Source organism: Hylobates moloch, unplaced genomic scaffold, assembly GCF_009828535.3.
Source record: "Hylobates moloch isolate HMO894 unplaced genomic scaffold, HMol_V3 SCAFFOLD_16, whole genome shotgun sequence".
NCBI classification, from domain to species: domain Eukaryota; kingdom Metazoa; phylum Chordata; class Mammalia; order Primates; family Hylobatidae; genus Hylobates; species Hylobates moloch.
This window is the reverse complement of record NW_026652291.1, coordinates 81,341,359-81,356,797: the sequence shown is the minus strand read 5'-3', so window position 1 is coordinate 81,356,797 and position 15,439 is coordinate 81,341,359. Positions and strand designations below refer to the sequence as shown.

At 36.7% G+C, this 15,439-nt stretch overlaps 2 protein-coding genes across 7 annotated transcripts in view; one reads left to right on the top strand and one right to left on the bottom strand.

Annotated features, from left to right (window-relative positions):
* The window catches only part of MIS18BP1 (MIS18 binding protein 1), a 58,388-nt gene extending 50,974 nt beyond the window's left edge, over positions 1–7,414 (top strand). For 2 of the 6 annotated variants that reach the window (XM_032134773.2, XM_058429504.1), the window contains 3 exons: positions 2,846–2,933; positions 4,538–4,595; positions 4,782–5,762. In XM_032134773.2, coding sequence (XP_031990664.1) covers positions 2,846–2,933; positions 4,538–4,595; positions 4,782–4,885 — 250 coding nt within the window. In that variant the 3' untranslated portion in view covers positions 4,886–5,762. Of the gene's footprint in view, positions 1–2,845; positions 3,284–4,537; positions 4,596–4,781; positions 5,763–7,250 lie in introns of those variants that run through there. The other 4 variants (XR_009210262.1, XM_058429505.1, XM_058429506.1 and 1 more) reach the window with 4 other exon arrangements.
* Positions 7,415–8,886: 1,472 nt separating this feature from the next.
* Positions 8,887–15,439, bottom strand: part of FANCM (FA complementation group M) — a 66,892-nt gene continuing 60,339 nt past the window's right edge. The window contains exons 19-21 of the mRNA XM_058429398.1: positions 12,575–12,950; positions 10,188–10,479; positions 8,887–9,088 (exon numbers count right to left, since the gene is read on the bottom strand). Of these exons, the coding sequence (XP_058285381.1) occupies positions 8,950–9,088; positions 10,188–10,479; positions 12,575–12,950 (807 nt within the window). The 3' untranslated portion in view covers positions 8,887–8,949. The remainder of the gene's footprint in view (positions 9,089–10,187; positions 10,480–12,574; positions 12,951–15,439) is intronic.

Below are 15,439 nucleotides of genomic sequence, written 5' to 3'. Positions count from 1 at the left end.
TGAAACAAATAAATAAAATCAAGAAAAAAGTAGGGGTGACTAACAATAAAATGTCACCAAAAAAAGATGGAAAGTAGTAAGAATGAGGCCTGAAAATAGGCTATTCCATTTGGCAAGTAAGAGGCCACTGCTGATCTTAGAGCAATTTCTACAGAGTGAGAGGCAGAAGCAAGACAATGACTGAGAAAAAAACTATTCAGTACTCTCAGGAAGCTTGCTAAATTGCTAAAATTTTAATTAGCACTTATTGGATAAAAATATAATTTTCCTAGGCATCTAAAAATTATTTTTAGTATTGCAGGGGAAAGCATACTGAGAATACTATTTTGGACAAATTTTTTGATAAGCACTTTGATCAATTCATCAAAAGCCTTAAAATATTCATCCTTGGCCGAGCGTGGTAGCTCACACCTATAATCCCAGCACTTTGGGAAGCTGAGGCCGACGGATCACGAGGTCAGAAGTTCAAGACCAGTCTGGCCAACATAGTGAAACCCCATCTCTACTAAAAATACAAAAAATTAGCCGGATGTGGAGGTGTGTGCATCTGTAATCCTAGCTACTCAGAAGGCTTAGGCAGGAGAATTGCGTGAACCCGGGAGGCAGAGGTTGCAGTGAGCTGAGATCACGCCATTGCACTCCAGCCCGGGTGAAAGTGCGAGACTCCGTAAAAAAAAAAAAAAAAAAAAAAAACTTCATCCTTTTGGCCGTTGAATTTTATTAGACACTTTAAGGAAATATGAGATTTGGAACAAAGATGTTCATCATAAAACATAATACTGAAAGTTTGAGAATGACCAAAACATCCAAAAATAAGGAAAGTGATAAATTAAGATTTATCCATAAAATGGAATATGAAACAAATCATGTCTTCAAGAATTTAATGACAGAAAAATGTCCAGTGGATAGTAGTTTTTAAAAGCTAGGAAAACTACATTCAACATGATCTCAGTTTTATGTAACAAATTCATAAGGAAGGAAATGTCTTAACTTACACATCACCAGCCATTATTTCTAGGTTGTACAGTGACACCAGTGTGGGTTGTAGGTTTTTGTTTTTTGTTTTGGGGGATATTTTCTGTTCATTTATATCCCTTTTACAATTAAGGAAATATAATAGATTCATTTATGTTATGCATCTATATTGTCTAATCCTTTTTTCTTAAAAAAATGATTTTCTTAGGCTTCTTCACTCTCTTTGACTTTACTAGCTCTAGTAATTGACGTACTTTTCATAACAGTTTTAAGTAATCAAACAGTTATATCACTTCAGAAGTGAAAAACTCTTTGTCTTCAAAGATATCTGTTTGACAATAGACTTAACCAGTTGCTGATCCTGAACAACTGGCTAGGCCTGTTCATTTGTTTTTTGTTTGTTTTTGAGATGGAGTTGCTCAGGTTGAAAAGCAGTGGCGCAATCTCGGCTCACTACCACCTCCATCTACGGGGTTCAAGCAATTCTCGTGCCTCATCCTCCCAAGTAGCAGGGATTACAGGCGCATGCCACCATGCCCAGCTAATTTTTGTATTTTTAGTAGAGATGGGGTTTCACCATGTTGCCCAGGCTGGTCTTGAACTCCTGACCTAAGGTGATCCACCAGGCTCAGCCTCCCAAAGTGCTGGGATCGCACCTTTTCATTTGTTAAGCAATTTGCTAACAACTGACAAGGTTTATTCATTGCTATACAGCAGTGTTTGATTCAGATAAATATCTTAATACAGTCACATGTCTTCATGTCATGCCTTTAAGGTTGTTCCCAAATAGTCATAAAGAACAGAGGATACTCAGGTATGTAAGATCTTAGAGCCAAGAGAGAGTATAGAAATGGGTGTTCAGCTGGTATTTACTGTCATAAGTGGGATTAGGAATTGTGGGTTTAGGGAATTAAAAACAAAGCATTCTACCTGGCTTTTAATCTCTTCAGTAATGAGTCAAGCATATTTACTTGTAAGGGAAGAGATAAGGTAAAGGAAATGAAATAAAGAAAAAAAATTTGGTGGTTGGTATGGGGAATTCAAGAAAGATACAATTTTGTAGAAATAAAAGTCTTGATGAGCTGGACTGGAAACCCAGCACAGTTGGAAAAATTGAGAGTTTTCAGAGTCACCAGGCATATCTTTAAAGTGAATAAACTGAGATTCAATTAGGATAGGGAAGGAAGTGAACAGGAGAGATAATGGTATAGCAAAAGGGAGTCCAAGGACAAGAAGTCTCAGTGGGAGTTTTGGAAAACCAAGAGAGGCAGCAAGATACCGGAAAGGGCATAGACGGTACAATGAACGGTAAGCAAAGCGTAATTTCCCAAAATAGTCTTATTCAGTATTTCCTTTAAAATGTTTGATTTAAGCATTTTGTCCATCTCCATAGGCACATTTTATTGTCCTCTTTAAAATACACAATGTGCTTTTTAAAGATGGAAATACATTTGAGGTCGGGTGTGCTGGCTCATGCCTGTCATCCCAACACTTTGGGAGGCCCAAGAGGGCAGACTGCTTGATGAGCTCAGTGGTTTGAGATCAGCCTGGGCAATGTGGCGAAACCCTGTCTCTTAAGAAAAATACAAAGATTAGCCAGGCGTGATGATGCATGCCTGTAGTCCAAGCTACTTGGGAGGCTGAGTTGGGAGGATCGCTTGAGCCCAGGAGGTTGAGGCTGCAGTGAGCCATTATGTTACTGCACTCCAACCTGGGCGACAAGAGTGAGACCCTGTTTCAAAAAAAGAAACACATTTGAAATTAATTTAGGCAATTGTTCAACCTGTGGTTAAAAGTATGACAGTTAACTTAAAATTATTAAGTTGACTTTAAAATATTGTTGACTTAAAATTATTTCGTATTCAAACAGGAATGATTGTGATAAATATGTTTTTCGTATTCAAAAGTGTCATAAAAGTAATGGTGGTATTGTCTGGGGCAACATCAAGAAAAAATTAGTAAGTATTTTTCTTTATCCAACACATATCTATGAAACAACTTTAATATGTGATAAACTGTGGTAGTTATAAGTGATGTAACAGTCCCTGTCCCTGAGATTATAATGTAACAAGTTATAATAATGAAGCCATGAATGAGGTAAGCACATAAGTACTGTAGGATGACAGATGGCATCGCATTGACTGAAACATTGGAGCAAGGGGAAAATGGGTAAAAACTTTGATTTTTGGGAAATGAAGGGTGGGGAAAAATATACACAGGTCTGGGAAGGATATTTCAGGCAAAACACAAAAGCATATCTGTTCAAAGGATTGAAGAATAATTCAGACTGAGTCACAATTCTCATAAAGTAAGAAATTTCATCAAATTCTATGTAGCTTTAAAATGGTTTCAGGTGTTTTTCAGATTTAGCTACTTAATTTTATTTATTCTTTATTTTTTTACATTCTAACATTTAAAATCCAACTGCAGAAAAATTTTTAACTGAAAGATGCCTTAATAGAATGATCTATATCCCTTAGAGAAAAGATTAGGACAGTCCTTTATCCCCTTGAATTACTTTTTAAATTTTTAATTTTCTGATTTTAATTGCAATAACTGATTATCATATATAAGTACTAGGATTCTGGAAAAAGTATTTCATCTCAAATTTCCTCAAAGTAAGTAGCTAATCTTGGAGAATGGTAACTTATGAGAACCCCCTTGAGTCCGTTGCTTTATGACACTGAGCAAGTTACTTGAGCTTTCTAATACCATTTTATTCATGTGTGGTATGACAATGGGGATCATGATTATATTGATTTATGTTACCAAATGATTTTGAGGTCTAAATGATATAATGCAGTGTTTTACCTCATCTCAGGAAAAAAATACATTTATATTACAGTCTGTGAGCATGAATTTGTATCTCAAAAATTTCTTAAAACAGTACTTACTCTTAGTATAGGGGCTACTATATTTTCTGTTCTGTTACTTTTTATTTTTAAAAGATTTTTAAGGATTGCCAGCCATGGCCAATTGATAAGCATTGTAATGTGTGTGAGCATGTACTTCAAACTTGCCATTTGCATTACCATTTTAGCCAAGAATTTTAAGTACAGAGAATTAAGATTCTGCTATTACAAAACATTGTACTGTTATAACAACAGACTGTAGGTAAAAGTAATACAGTAATTAATATTCTGTATAGTAATTACTATAATAGTATAGTATTGTAATTATAATTACTATATATAATCATGATAAATTGTGTTTATATTTTAAGTTTACTAAACCAGTATATTCATTACTTAATTACTTAGTACATTTTGGCAACTTTTGGAGGCCCATAGACTATCCTTTAACTGCTATAGCATTAGTTGATGATAATTTCTTAGAGTAGTGTTTGCCAGCACTGGGAAACAACATTGAGTAAGTCATGGTTCTTGCCCTGGATAAACCCAAAAGACAATTAGGCATTTCACAAATAATTATAATGTGATTAAATGTTGTTATAGGCATATGTTCAAAGTAATCTGGGGATAAGCATGCTTAATTTTGTCTAGATTTGAGGTAGACTTCACCAGGAGGTACCATTTAGCTATTAATAGTAATTCTTTTATAGGTTGAAACTGATTTCTCAACAACTCCAACACCAAGAAGGAAAACCCCATTTAACACAGGTAATATACTTACAGCTTTCTTTTGTGGCTCAGTTCTATTATAAGGTAGGTTCTTTATTTAAATGGTATTAAAATTAATTGCTCTCAAGTGGACAGACTTAGCATTTTATTCCTTATAGTTTTTTTCAGTTTTATTGAAAGTACTTTTAGAAATTTATTATCTTTTTATTAAACTTCTCTTTACAGATTTAGGAGAAAACTCTGGTATTGGAAAACTTTTCACTAATGCTGTGGACTCTTTAGATGAAGAAGAGAAAGATTATTATTTTTCAAACTCTGATTCTGCATAGTAAAATGAGGAAATATGATTCCTGGGATTTTTACCATAAAGCAGACAGTGTGTTTGTATTTTCAAGGGGAGTACATGTATTTTCTTTGTAAAGTAGCTTCCTATGAAAATGTGGACTTTTTTGAAGGTTTCATGTGTTTGTGTTCAAAGTAAAATATCCTCATTGCTGCAGCTTACTAAAAATGTAAAGAAAATTGTTTTTGCTCGTGTAGATATCTGTAAATTTGTTTTCCCATATTAAAACATATATAATTTTTTAATAAGCATCCAAGTCTGTTTACTTTAAGAAAATCATTTCCCAGATTTTTTTTATTTCAAGAAAATTTTGCTACCATTTAAGAGAACGTGAGCATGACAGAGGTTGTATTGGTAGCTATTGAATTCATGAAAACTTTTAAGTTAGCATTTGTTACCAGTTATTATCCAAGCCAGAGTAGGATTTGTTACCAGTTGTTATCCAAGCCTAATGTTTAAATTACACATTGTTGACATGCTTCTCTCCTGATTGTTTTTATTTTAAACTTGTGATAGGCATATCTATGAAACCTATGTAAATTTAGTTTATTGCTTTGCCATTATTTTACTAGGTAAAATTAGAGAACAGATTTTGTTCTCTAATTTTTAAGCCTTATTTACATATGCAGAAACAGCTTAAATATTTTGACTAGATTAGACAGTTAATAGATCCACCATTAGGAATCAATATATTATGTCATAAAAAACATCCTTTTTCTTTCACTGAAATTTCTTTTAGAAATAAACATTTTCGCTTGTTATGTTTTGAAACTTGACATAGGATAGTTTCCCTCTGGCTACACATTCACCTACCTTGTTCTCTATTTAGATTATTCAAATAAAGTTAGTTTGCTTTTATAGTATTTGTTTCTTGTTTTTTGTTTGTTACTAATTACTGGATGATAGAAATAAAAACAAATCACGACTGGTCCTGTTTAAGTTTCCTCCAAAAAAAAAAAAATGATGATTAATAACATTTTCTTGTTTCTTAAGTGTTTTAGTCAGAGCAGGCATGGTGTCATATATCTGTAGTCTCAACTACCTGGGAGGCTGAGGAAGGAGGATAGCTTGAGCCCAGGAGTTCAAGGCTGAAGTGTGCTATGATCATGCCTGCAACTAGCCACTGCACCCTAGCCTGGGCAACAGAAAGACTCCTTCTTTTAAAATAAATAAGTAAATAAAATAGTAATAATCAGCAGTTATATAATTATAGGACTCATGGAAACACTGTAAAAAGAACAGTGCAATTGGACTAAGATAATTCTTTGAACTACCATGATTATTTCTGCCATAAAGACCCTTGGTGGATATAGGATGGATCAAAATAAAGGGTTATTTTGGAGTGGCCAAAATAAATGCTGTTGTAGAACTTGAGTTGCCAATATTTGATTTAATGCTATACTGCTTGAAGTTAATGGATAGTGTTTTAGGAGTTAAGAAGGTGGTTAAATCCCTTAACAAAAAGTAAAAAGGTAATTGAAATGGCATAAACTTGACTCAAACCAAGAGTCTGACCCCTACTGCCCATATATCCCTATCAGAACTTCAGCGCCTTCCCTATTCTAAGGTATCCCACCTGCCAGGTACCTGGTTTGTCCTATTTCTATCAGGTCATAAGATGAACTAATTAATAATAAGGTTTAAGGTAAGTAACCCCCAAAGGAGACTTAAAAGTGGAAAAGAAAAAAGACCTTAAGGACTTAAATAATAAGATGGATAATCAATGGTTAATGGCTGCCAATGAGGGTATAGGAGGAGGCTATTGCAAGCCTAAATACGGATAGAGCTCTCCATACAGCAAGCATAAATAAATGAAATCCTCTAGGTTATGTCTGTAACACCATGTTAATTTATGTAATTTCTTTTTGTCGGATGGGTGCACACACAGCTGAGTCTGAGCATGTGGTGGTATCTCTGTGTGAGGTTGAGGGACTGCATGATTCTGGCATGCAGCTGGGGCAAAGCACCACCAGATGTCCCTACCCACAGGCCCTGCAGACAGACAATGTAGCAGGAGCGTGATGCATGAAGATGTAGCACAGTGGAATGAGAAGGAGGCTCCTTTTCTCCTCCTGTCACAGCTTAGCATTGTGCTCACTACTAAAGGAGAAATAAAAAGTCCAGTTATAATAAATTGATAACTGCACACTAGGCAATAACTTACAGTGTTTCCTCTCTGGTTTTGACAGAATTATTGAGCAGCATACATAAGAAGTCAGCTGCTTTCATACAAATTGAGAGTTGATACTATCTCAAAGGGGCTAAACAATTAGAGTTAACTTTTTTGTCCCCTTTTATCAACACCATAGAGTGAAAGAGAATGATACGTAGTTTCTGGGTTCTGCTTCTAGATTTGCCAGCCTAAACTTGAATAAGTCACTTGTTTCTGGGCATCACTTTTATCATTTGGTAAGAAAGGAAAGAGAAGTGATTTGAATTACATGAGCTCTGAAGTCCCTGCCAGATTTAAGGTGAGGAGAGCTCTGCGGTGAGGCTGGTTCAACCACCCAACAATGTAATACGGGTAAAAATGAGGCCGAGAATAAAGGACTCACATAATTAAAGGCTGCTTTAGTATTACACTGACTAGAAAAAAGATGTCATATATATTGCAGATACAAGCAAAGCCTTCTTTTTTTGTTTGTGTTTTTGTTTTGTTTTTGAGATAGAGTCTGGCTCTATCGCCCAGGCTGGAGTGTAGTGGCGATCTCAGCTCACTGGAAGCTCCGCCTCCCGCGTTCACGCCATTCTCCTGCCTCAGCCTCCCGCTGGGACTACAGGTGCCCGCCACCACGCCCGGCTAATTTTTTTATATTTTTAGTAGAGACGGGACGGGGTTTCATCGTGTTAGCCAGGATGCTCTTGATCTCCTGACCTCGTGATCCGCCCGCCTCTGCCTCCCCAAGTGCTGGGATTACAGGCGTGAGCCACGGCACCCGGCCCCAAGCAAAGCCTTCTTAATGCCATCACAGACAACAGAATGGATCAAAACGGTAAATATAATGGGGTCAACATAATGGGCCTGCATTCAGTAATTTATGTTAAAAAGAAACTTCTAAGTCCAAACCAATATACCACTTTGAATATATTTCAGCAACAAAAAAGAGTAATGTAGCTGGGACTTTGTATTAGTCCATTCTCACACTGCTATGAAGAAATAACCCAAGACTGGGTAATTTGTAAGGAAAAGATGTTTGACTCACAGTCCTGCATGGCTGGGGAGGCCTCAGGAACTTACAGTCATGGTGGAGGGGAGGCAAACGTTTTCTTTTCCACATGGCAGTAGGCGAGAGAACTGCAGAGTGAACAGAGGAAAAGCTTATAAAACCATCAGATCCTCGGAGAACTATCACTAGAACAGCATGGGGGAACCGCCCCCATGATCTAATCACGTTCCAGGAGGTCCCTCCCCACCATATGGGGATTATAATTCAGATTACAAGTCAAGATGAGATTTTGGTTGAGGACACAGCCAAACCATATCAGAGTTCATATTAATAGATTTGACAGTACTTAACTGGGACACACCTTTGGTCAGACAAACATTAAGTTTTCTACTTTCCTAGTTACTGGGTCATTTATCTCACAACCCACCCATCACCCACACCTTACCAAGTACATGTATTTAGAATCAGTACACTTAAAGTATACTATCTACACATAGAAAATCAACAAGTTGGCTGTAGTCATAGACATGTCAACTTTACTATTTATCACAACAGTGCAACTTTAATTTCGGGAAACATTCCAAAGTATATCTCTAGCTTAGCTTTTACTTTCTTAAACTATCCTTAGTAACACTTTTAAGAAACCTTGTTTTATTTAATAAAAAAATTAGTTTCATAATCTAGTCAAAATGATCACTGAACATCAGATTTTTCTTTTTAAATAATTTATATAATCTATATAAATAAAAATGTATACAATATAAAATATTTAAATAAAATATTCTCTTATTTACAAATAAACATAATCACAAAACAGCAATGATTACTGAAGTGCATTTAATATCGTGAGAGGTCTTTGAAAACCCCATCTTGAGCAGCTTGATTATGCATCAGATTTCAGTCTATCTTGGTTAAGATCATTGGGTAACATTTGTATGTCAAATACATAGTGAATATATCTATAGATCTCCTCAGCCTTCTCATGAGTTACTTGTGCATACATGGAGATTTCTTGAAGTGAGCTGAAAAATAAATGAGACAAAATCATTACACTAGGACTTTTGGCTTTTATAAAATTTAATATTTAAACCTAAAGAACACCAAACACAGGAGCCTTTAAGGAAATCATCTCAAGCATCCGTCCAGCTGATATGTCTTGAACATTAGTTTGGATAAAACAGCTACTTGTTTCCTTTCCTTAAAATTATCTAGAATAACAATTTCAACATCTTCAATGAACTGAATGTTTTTGTGTTGCCCAAAATTCATATGTTGAAGCCGTAATCCCAATGTGATGGTATTTGGAAGTGGCAACTTTGAGAATTAGTTGATAAAGGTGGATATCCTCGTGCACTTTTAAGAAGAGGTCAAAGAGCTAGCTAGCTCTATTTCTGCCATGTGAGGATACAATGAGAAGGCAGTAGTCTGTGACTCAGTAGAAAGCTCTCTCCAGAACCCAGCTATGATCTCAGACTTGCAGTATCCAGAACTGGCAGAAATAAATTTCTGTTGTTTATAAATTACCCAGTTTGTGGTATTTTATCATTGCAGCATGAGCTAAGACAGTATCTGATGTAGGCCTTTAATTAAAATGAACTACATTCTAAAATCTCCCTCTTCAAGCAATATAGTGATCACAACTAGTAAAATACTGATTTTTCTTGTTACAGAACTGAACAGCCCAGAAGTGTTAGATTGCAAGGTCAAATGTAACTGCTATTTATTGTCTCTCCACAGAGCTCTAAGCTTCTCAAAGGAAATCCCTACATCTATTTTTTCTTTTTTATTTTTTTCGATTAATGTCCCATAGCTTCATACAGTAACTAATATATGTTGGCAGGCAAAAAATGTTTACTGAATAAAATAATCTAACAAGCACGATGCCGCTTAAATTTTTTTAACATTAAACTTCTATGGAATGCTTTTAAGAATCTTTTAAACCAGCCGGGCGCGGTGGCTCACGCCTGTAATCCCAGCACTTTGGGAGGCCGAGGCGGGCGGATCACGAGGTCAGGAGATCGAGACCACGGTGAAACCCCATCTCTACTAAAAATACAAAAAAAAAAAAAAAAAAAAGAATCTTTTAAAAGTAATCATTTAAAAATATTACAACAGACATACCTGTTAGCCATCCTTTTCACAGATGAAAACTGGTGACACATATTTAATGCAGTTATATAACTTATATTGGGAATACTTAAATAAAACTGGAGTGCCTCACTTTTATTACTATTCACCACTGTTGGAACATGAATACCAACATTCTTTCTTTGTTCCACTAAAGACAGTTCCTTTAGCAAATCTGCAGTTTCTTCTTGGCAGGAACTGAAAAGAATTCGGATTCCAGCGCCAATTAAGGTAGTCAGCAGGCTGTCATAGCTCTTTGTTCTCCTAAACGTCCTTGATGTGTCTCCTAAATATTTATATTTAGGGAAAGGGAAACTTCAGTAACTAATATTAAGTAGAATCATTAATATACTTTATTTTACTAAAATCCCAAGATCTACACCACTGAGCAAACTAGTGCCACATTCTGCTAATGAAAAACCCTACAACTAATGTTTCTCAAATATCTGAGAAAGAAAATAGGGATAACTATGAGCGCCTTCAGCTGGAATCAACATAGAAAGGTGAATAAGGAAGAGCTTATATTCCTAGATAATTCACTCCTGAAGGCCAAGACTGTATTACTCATCTCTAATTTTTCATTCTAGCTCTGATGAAGGGCGCATTAAGTACTGGTTTAAGTAATATAAAATTATCTTAGTTATTTATTCCAAAGAATAACTCAACAAATACCCTGTACATCCATTTTAACGTCATCTTACCAATTACTTCCCTACCCTTTCTTGTTCACTTTCTATTCCATATTCTACTTAAATCCTTTTATTGGTATTCCCTAGTATGGCCCCCGATACTTTTCTATAACCTTTGCCATGTTACCTTCCTGTCTATTCCAAATCTATTTCCTTTATCCCTGACTTTTCAAATTAAAAAGAAGGCTGGTGGCTCAAACATGTAATCCCAGCACTTTGGGAGGCTGAGGCAGGCAGATCACGAGGTCAAGAGATCGAGACCAACCTGGCCAACATGGTGAAACCTCGTCTCTACAAAAAATATTTTAAAAAATTAGCTGAGCGTGGTGGCGTGCGCCTGTAGTCCCAGCTACTCAGGAGGCTGAGGCAGGAGAATCACTTGAATCCAGGAGGCAGAGGTTGCAGTGAGCCGAGATTGCACCACTGCACTCCAGCCTGGGCCGCAGAGCAAGACTCCATCTCAAAAAAAAAAAGAAGGCTGGGCATGGTGGTTCATGCCTGTAATTCCAGCACTTTGGAAGGCCGAGGCAGGCAGTTCACCTGAGTTCAGGAGTTCGAGACCAGCCTGACCAACATGGTGAAACACCGTCTCTACTAAAAATACAAAAATTAGCTGGGCATGGTGGCACATGCCTGTAATCCCAGCTACTCAGGAGGCTGAGGCAGAAGAATTGCTTGAACCCGGGAGGCGGAGGTTGCAGTGAGCCGAGATCGTGCCACTGCACTCCAGCCTGGGCGACAGAGTGAGACTCTGTCTCAGAAAAAAAACAGAAAAAAAAATTGGGTAACCAAAAGATAAAATGACTTATCTAAGGCCACATGGTTCACCAATGACAAAATGGGGATGAAAAGGCTGCCCAGTTCCCACACCAATGTTTTACATAAACTACACTATTACCAAAAGTACAATTCTTCAATTCTTCTGCAGTGGCTTTCACCTACATGATTTTACCTAGCTCTCGTAATATCCCAAGATGAGTAGAGCAAGTGTATTATCAGTTCCTCAGAGGGAGTGATTTGTCAATGCAATGTCACATAGAGAAACCAGTAATCGGTGTGTCTTCTGATTCCACATCTCATGATCTTTTTACTGTTCTTGAGGGCTCGCCATACAATTAAATAATTACTGCAGAAATCTTCTACCTGACGCTCCTGTCCTGCACTTCCAAATGCATCCTAGGCACCCACTTCAGTGACTCACTGAGAACTCGATCTTAACGTGTTCAAAATTGAACTTCCCTTGTCCCTCATATCTGTTGCTTCCCTTATATTCATAATCGCAATAAACAGTACCACTACTTAACTGCCCAATAACCAAAGAGTTGGTCAACTCAGTAATTCTCAACTCCTCCCACCAACTCTTGCTAATCCTGACTCCTTAAACATCTCCCGAATACTACTTCTCCTCCCCATTGCTGCCTTAGTTAAGGCCCTCATTCTTCGTGGGTTCCTGAAAAAGTCTTATGTTTGGCAGACTTGCCTTCAATTTCCAACCCTTCAGTTCTCATAAGCTGCATTTAAATACAATGACTAATGAAAGCCATTATGGTTGTATGAAAATATGAAATGACATTCACCAGTCAGGTGTTTATATTTTAAGAGTTTCCCACATCCTAATAATAGAAGAATAAACTAAGTTAACTGTAAAGTTCCTTTACAGTCTTATAAACAAAGATATTTAAAAATACAAACCTGTTTTTTCTCTGTCCTTTTCCACAATCACACATATTCTTTCAAACATACTCTGCAGGTGCTGGATCTGCTCAATGAACTTGCTCTTATTGACACTATTTAACAACTCAGACTGAGACCTCCTTTCCACCACCATGCGGTTACTCACGATGTAATCACAGCCATTCAGAGGACAAACTTCTACTTGCAACCCATGAATTGCTCTTAGGGAAGAAATTACTTCTAATCCAGAAGTGATTTCATGACCACCTACAAGAATACACGTTCGTTTTCCTTCCTGTGGAAGTCTAAGAGAAGTACATGTCCCAGCTAAATGTGGTCTTGACTTGGAACAGGATGCCCCTGAAGTGCTAGAATCCTCCAAAGCACTACCATCCTGAAAAAGGGGAGAACACTGGTCACATTCAGGTTAAATACATAAAAGTGCCATAAACGTCTCACACCTGAAGTTGATTCTCCTTACGGAGAATGTCCAGTTTTCTTCCTTCAATTTGACCAAAGTGACAATAAATGAAGGAACACATAAGTCACTACAATTACACCTCAAAAAATTGTAAAGCTATAATTAACAACAAAAGCTAAGAACAAGAGGATGTAAAGAAATAGCAGAAAGTCTAAAAATGAACAGGAAAGGAAATAAGTGTTAAAAAAGAAAATTATAATTTTTAGCCTAGAGAAAAAAAACAAATGAATGGAAGGTGAAATAACCTTACAGCAGATTAGAGTTCATCGTGAAGAATAAGGAAACTAGACAAGATATTTTTGAAAAATAATAGGAAGATTAGATAACCAGAAAGCATCTCCAGCTGAAAACAACTAAACCTGTTAAGTTTTAAAAAACTAACATGTGTGTAAAAAATATTTAGAAATACATAACTGGTCTGACCAGAAAGTAAGGAATGCACCGAGGTCAAAAACAACATGTAAGTGAGAACTGTGGAAGTCACTTAAGCCAGAACACACCCAGCTTTCCTTTCCAAAGTAATCTGCCAAATCCTGTGAACCATGAGCTCCTCTTTTCGCAGAGGCACAGGGCATGGGAAACATTAGTGCTAGATGTCCGAACCTCTGTCCCCAAAAATGGTTAAACGTTTATTATAAGCGCAAATAAAAAATAAATCTACTCCATAAAAGCAGAAAGGGAAAAGTAGTTCTCAATGTTAATATCTGGTAGAGAGGGAAAATCTCAGAATTGGTATCTACACACTGGCCCTCCAGCCCTCACGCAGGCTTGTAGCCAGAATACATGATACCTGTGTGATCCACAAAAACCTTAAGCAAGTAATAAAATGTGCCCTCAAAACAGAAATGCAAATGGCTCTTACGAGCTATATGAATGTATGAAACTGAAAGAAAAAAGAGGCTTTCAACTTTGCTATGGAAAGAAAAACACAAATTTGAAACTGTATGACATGCCATCTCTCACTAGGTTGACAATATTCTCTGTTAATGAGGTTCTGGAGAAATCAGAAATTCTTTTACAGTGCTGGTAGTAATAAAAATATGATACAGCAGTGGCTCACACCTGTAATCCCAGCACTTTGGGTGGCTGAGACGAGTGGATCACTTGAGGTCAGGAGTTCGAGACCAGCCTGGCCAACATGGTGAAACCCTGTCTCTACTAAAAATACAAAAATTATCTGGGCGTGGGAGGCGGAGTTTGCAGTGAGCCGAGATCACACCACTGCACTCCAGCCTGGGCGACAGAGCGAGACTCTGCCTCAAAAAAAAAAAAAAAAGTACAACCTATAGAGAAGTTAGCAATATCTGGCAACGTTACATATGCATTTACTTTTTAGAGCAGCTCCAAGAAATTAATCCCAAAGTTACACCAGCAACATTTAAGAGGATACAAACATGGCTATTTATTATAAGAACGAAACATGAGAAACAACCCACATATGCATCAATATGGAAATGTTGAATAAATTATTACATAATCATACAATGGTGTATGCAGCTGCACAAAGTGATGAGGAATATATATCTGTATATTACTATTGAGTGAACCTGAGGATAGTTTTAAGTAAAAAAAAATCAAGATGGGATAAAGTATGTATTTTACTACTTATCTAAGGAAGATTAAAAATATAAAAGTATCTAATTATATATTTCAAACAATGTATAAACAAACCAAAGTATATAGATATTTTTAATTATTACCTTTGTACAAGGAAGGAAACAGTGAAGGACACAAAAATAAAACTGGAATTTGTTTTTGTTTTTGTTTTTGTTTTTGTTTTGCTCTTGTCACCCAGGCTGGAGTGCAATGGTGCAGTCTCAGCTCACTGCAACCTCCGCCTACCTGGTTCAAGCCATTCTCCTGCCTCAGCCTCCCAAGTAGCTGGGATTACAGGCACCTGCCACGACACTTGGATAATTTTTATATTTTTAGTAGAGATGGGGTTTCACTGTGTTGGCCTGGCTGGTCTTGAGCTCCTGGCCTCAGGTGATCCACCCACCTCAGCCTCCCAAAGTGCTGGGATTACAGGCGTGAGCCACCATGCCTGGCCTGGAATTTGCTGAATATAAATTCTTTTGTAGATTTTAATTTGGGACCATGAACAAAATAAATAAAAAGACATCCCATTTTCATGCATTGAAAAATTTAACATTATTAAGATGACAATACTACCCAAAATAATCTATGGGTAGTATAATCAACACAATCTCTTTCAAAATTCCAAAACCATACATTGCAGAAATGGGAAAACTCATACTAAATTTCATATATTTCAAGGGACTCTGAATATCTGAAACAATCTTAAAAAAAAAAAAAAACAAAATTAGAAAACTCAGACTTACCAACTTCAAAACTTCTATAAAGCGACAGGAATCAAGACAGTGTGGTACCGGCATAGAAAA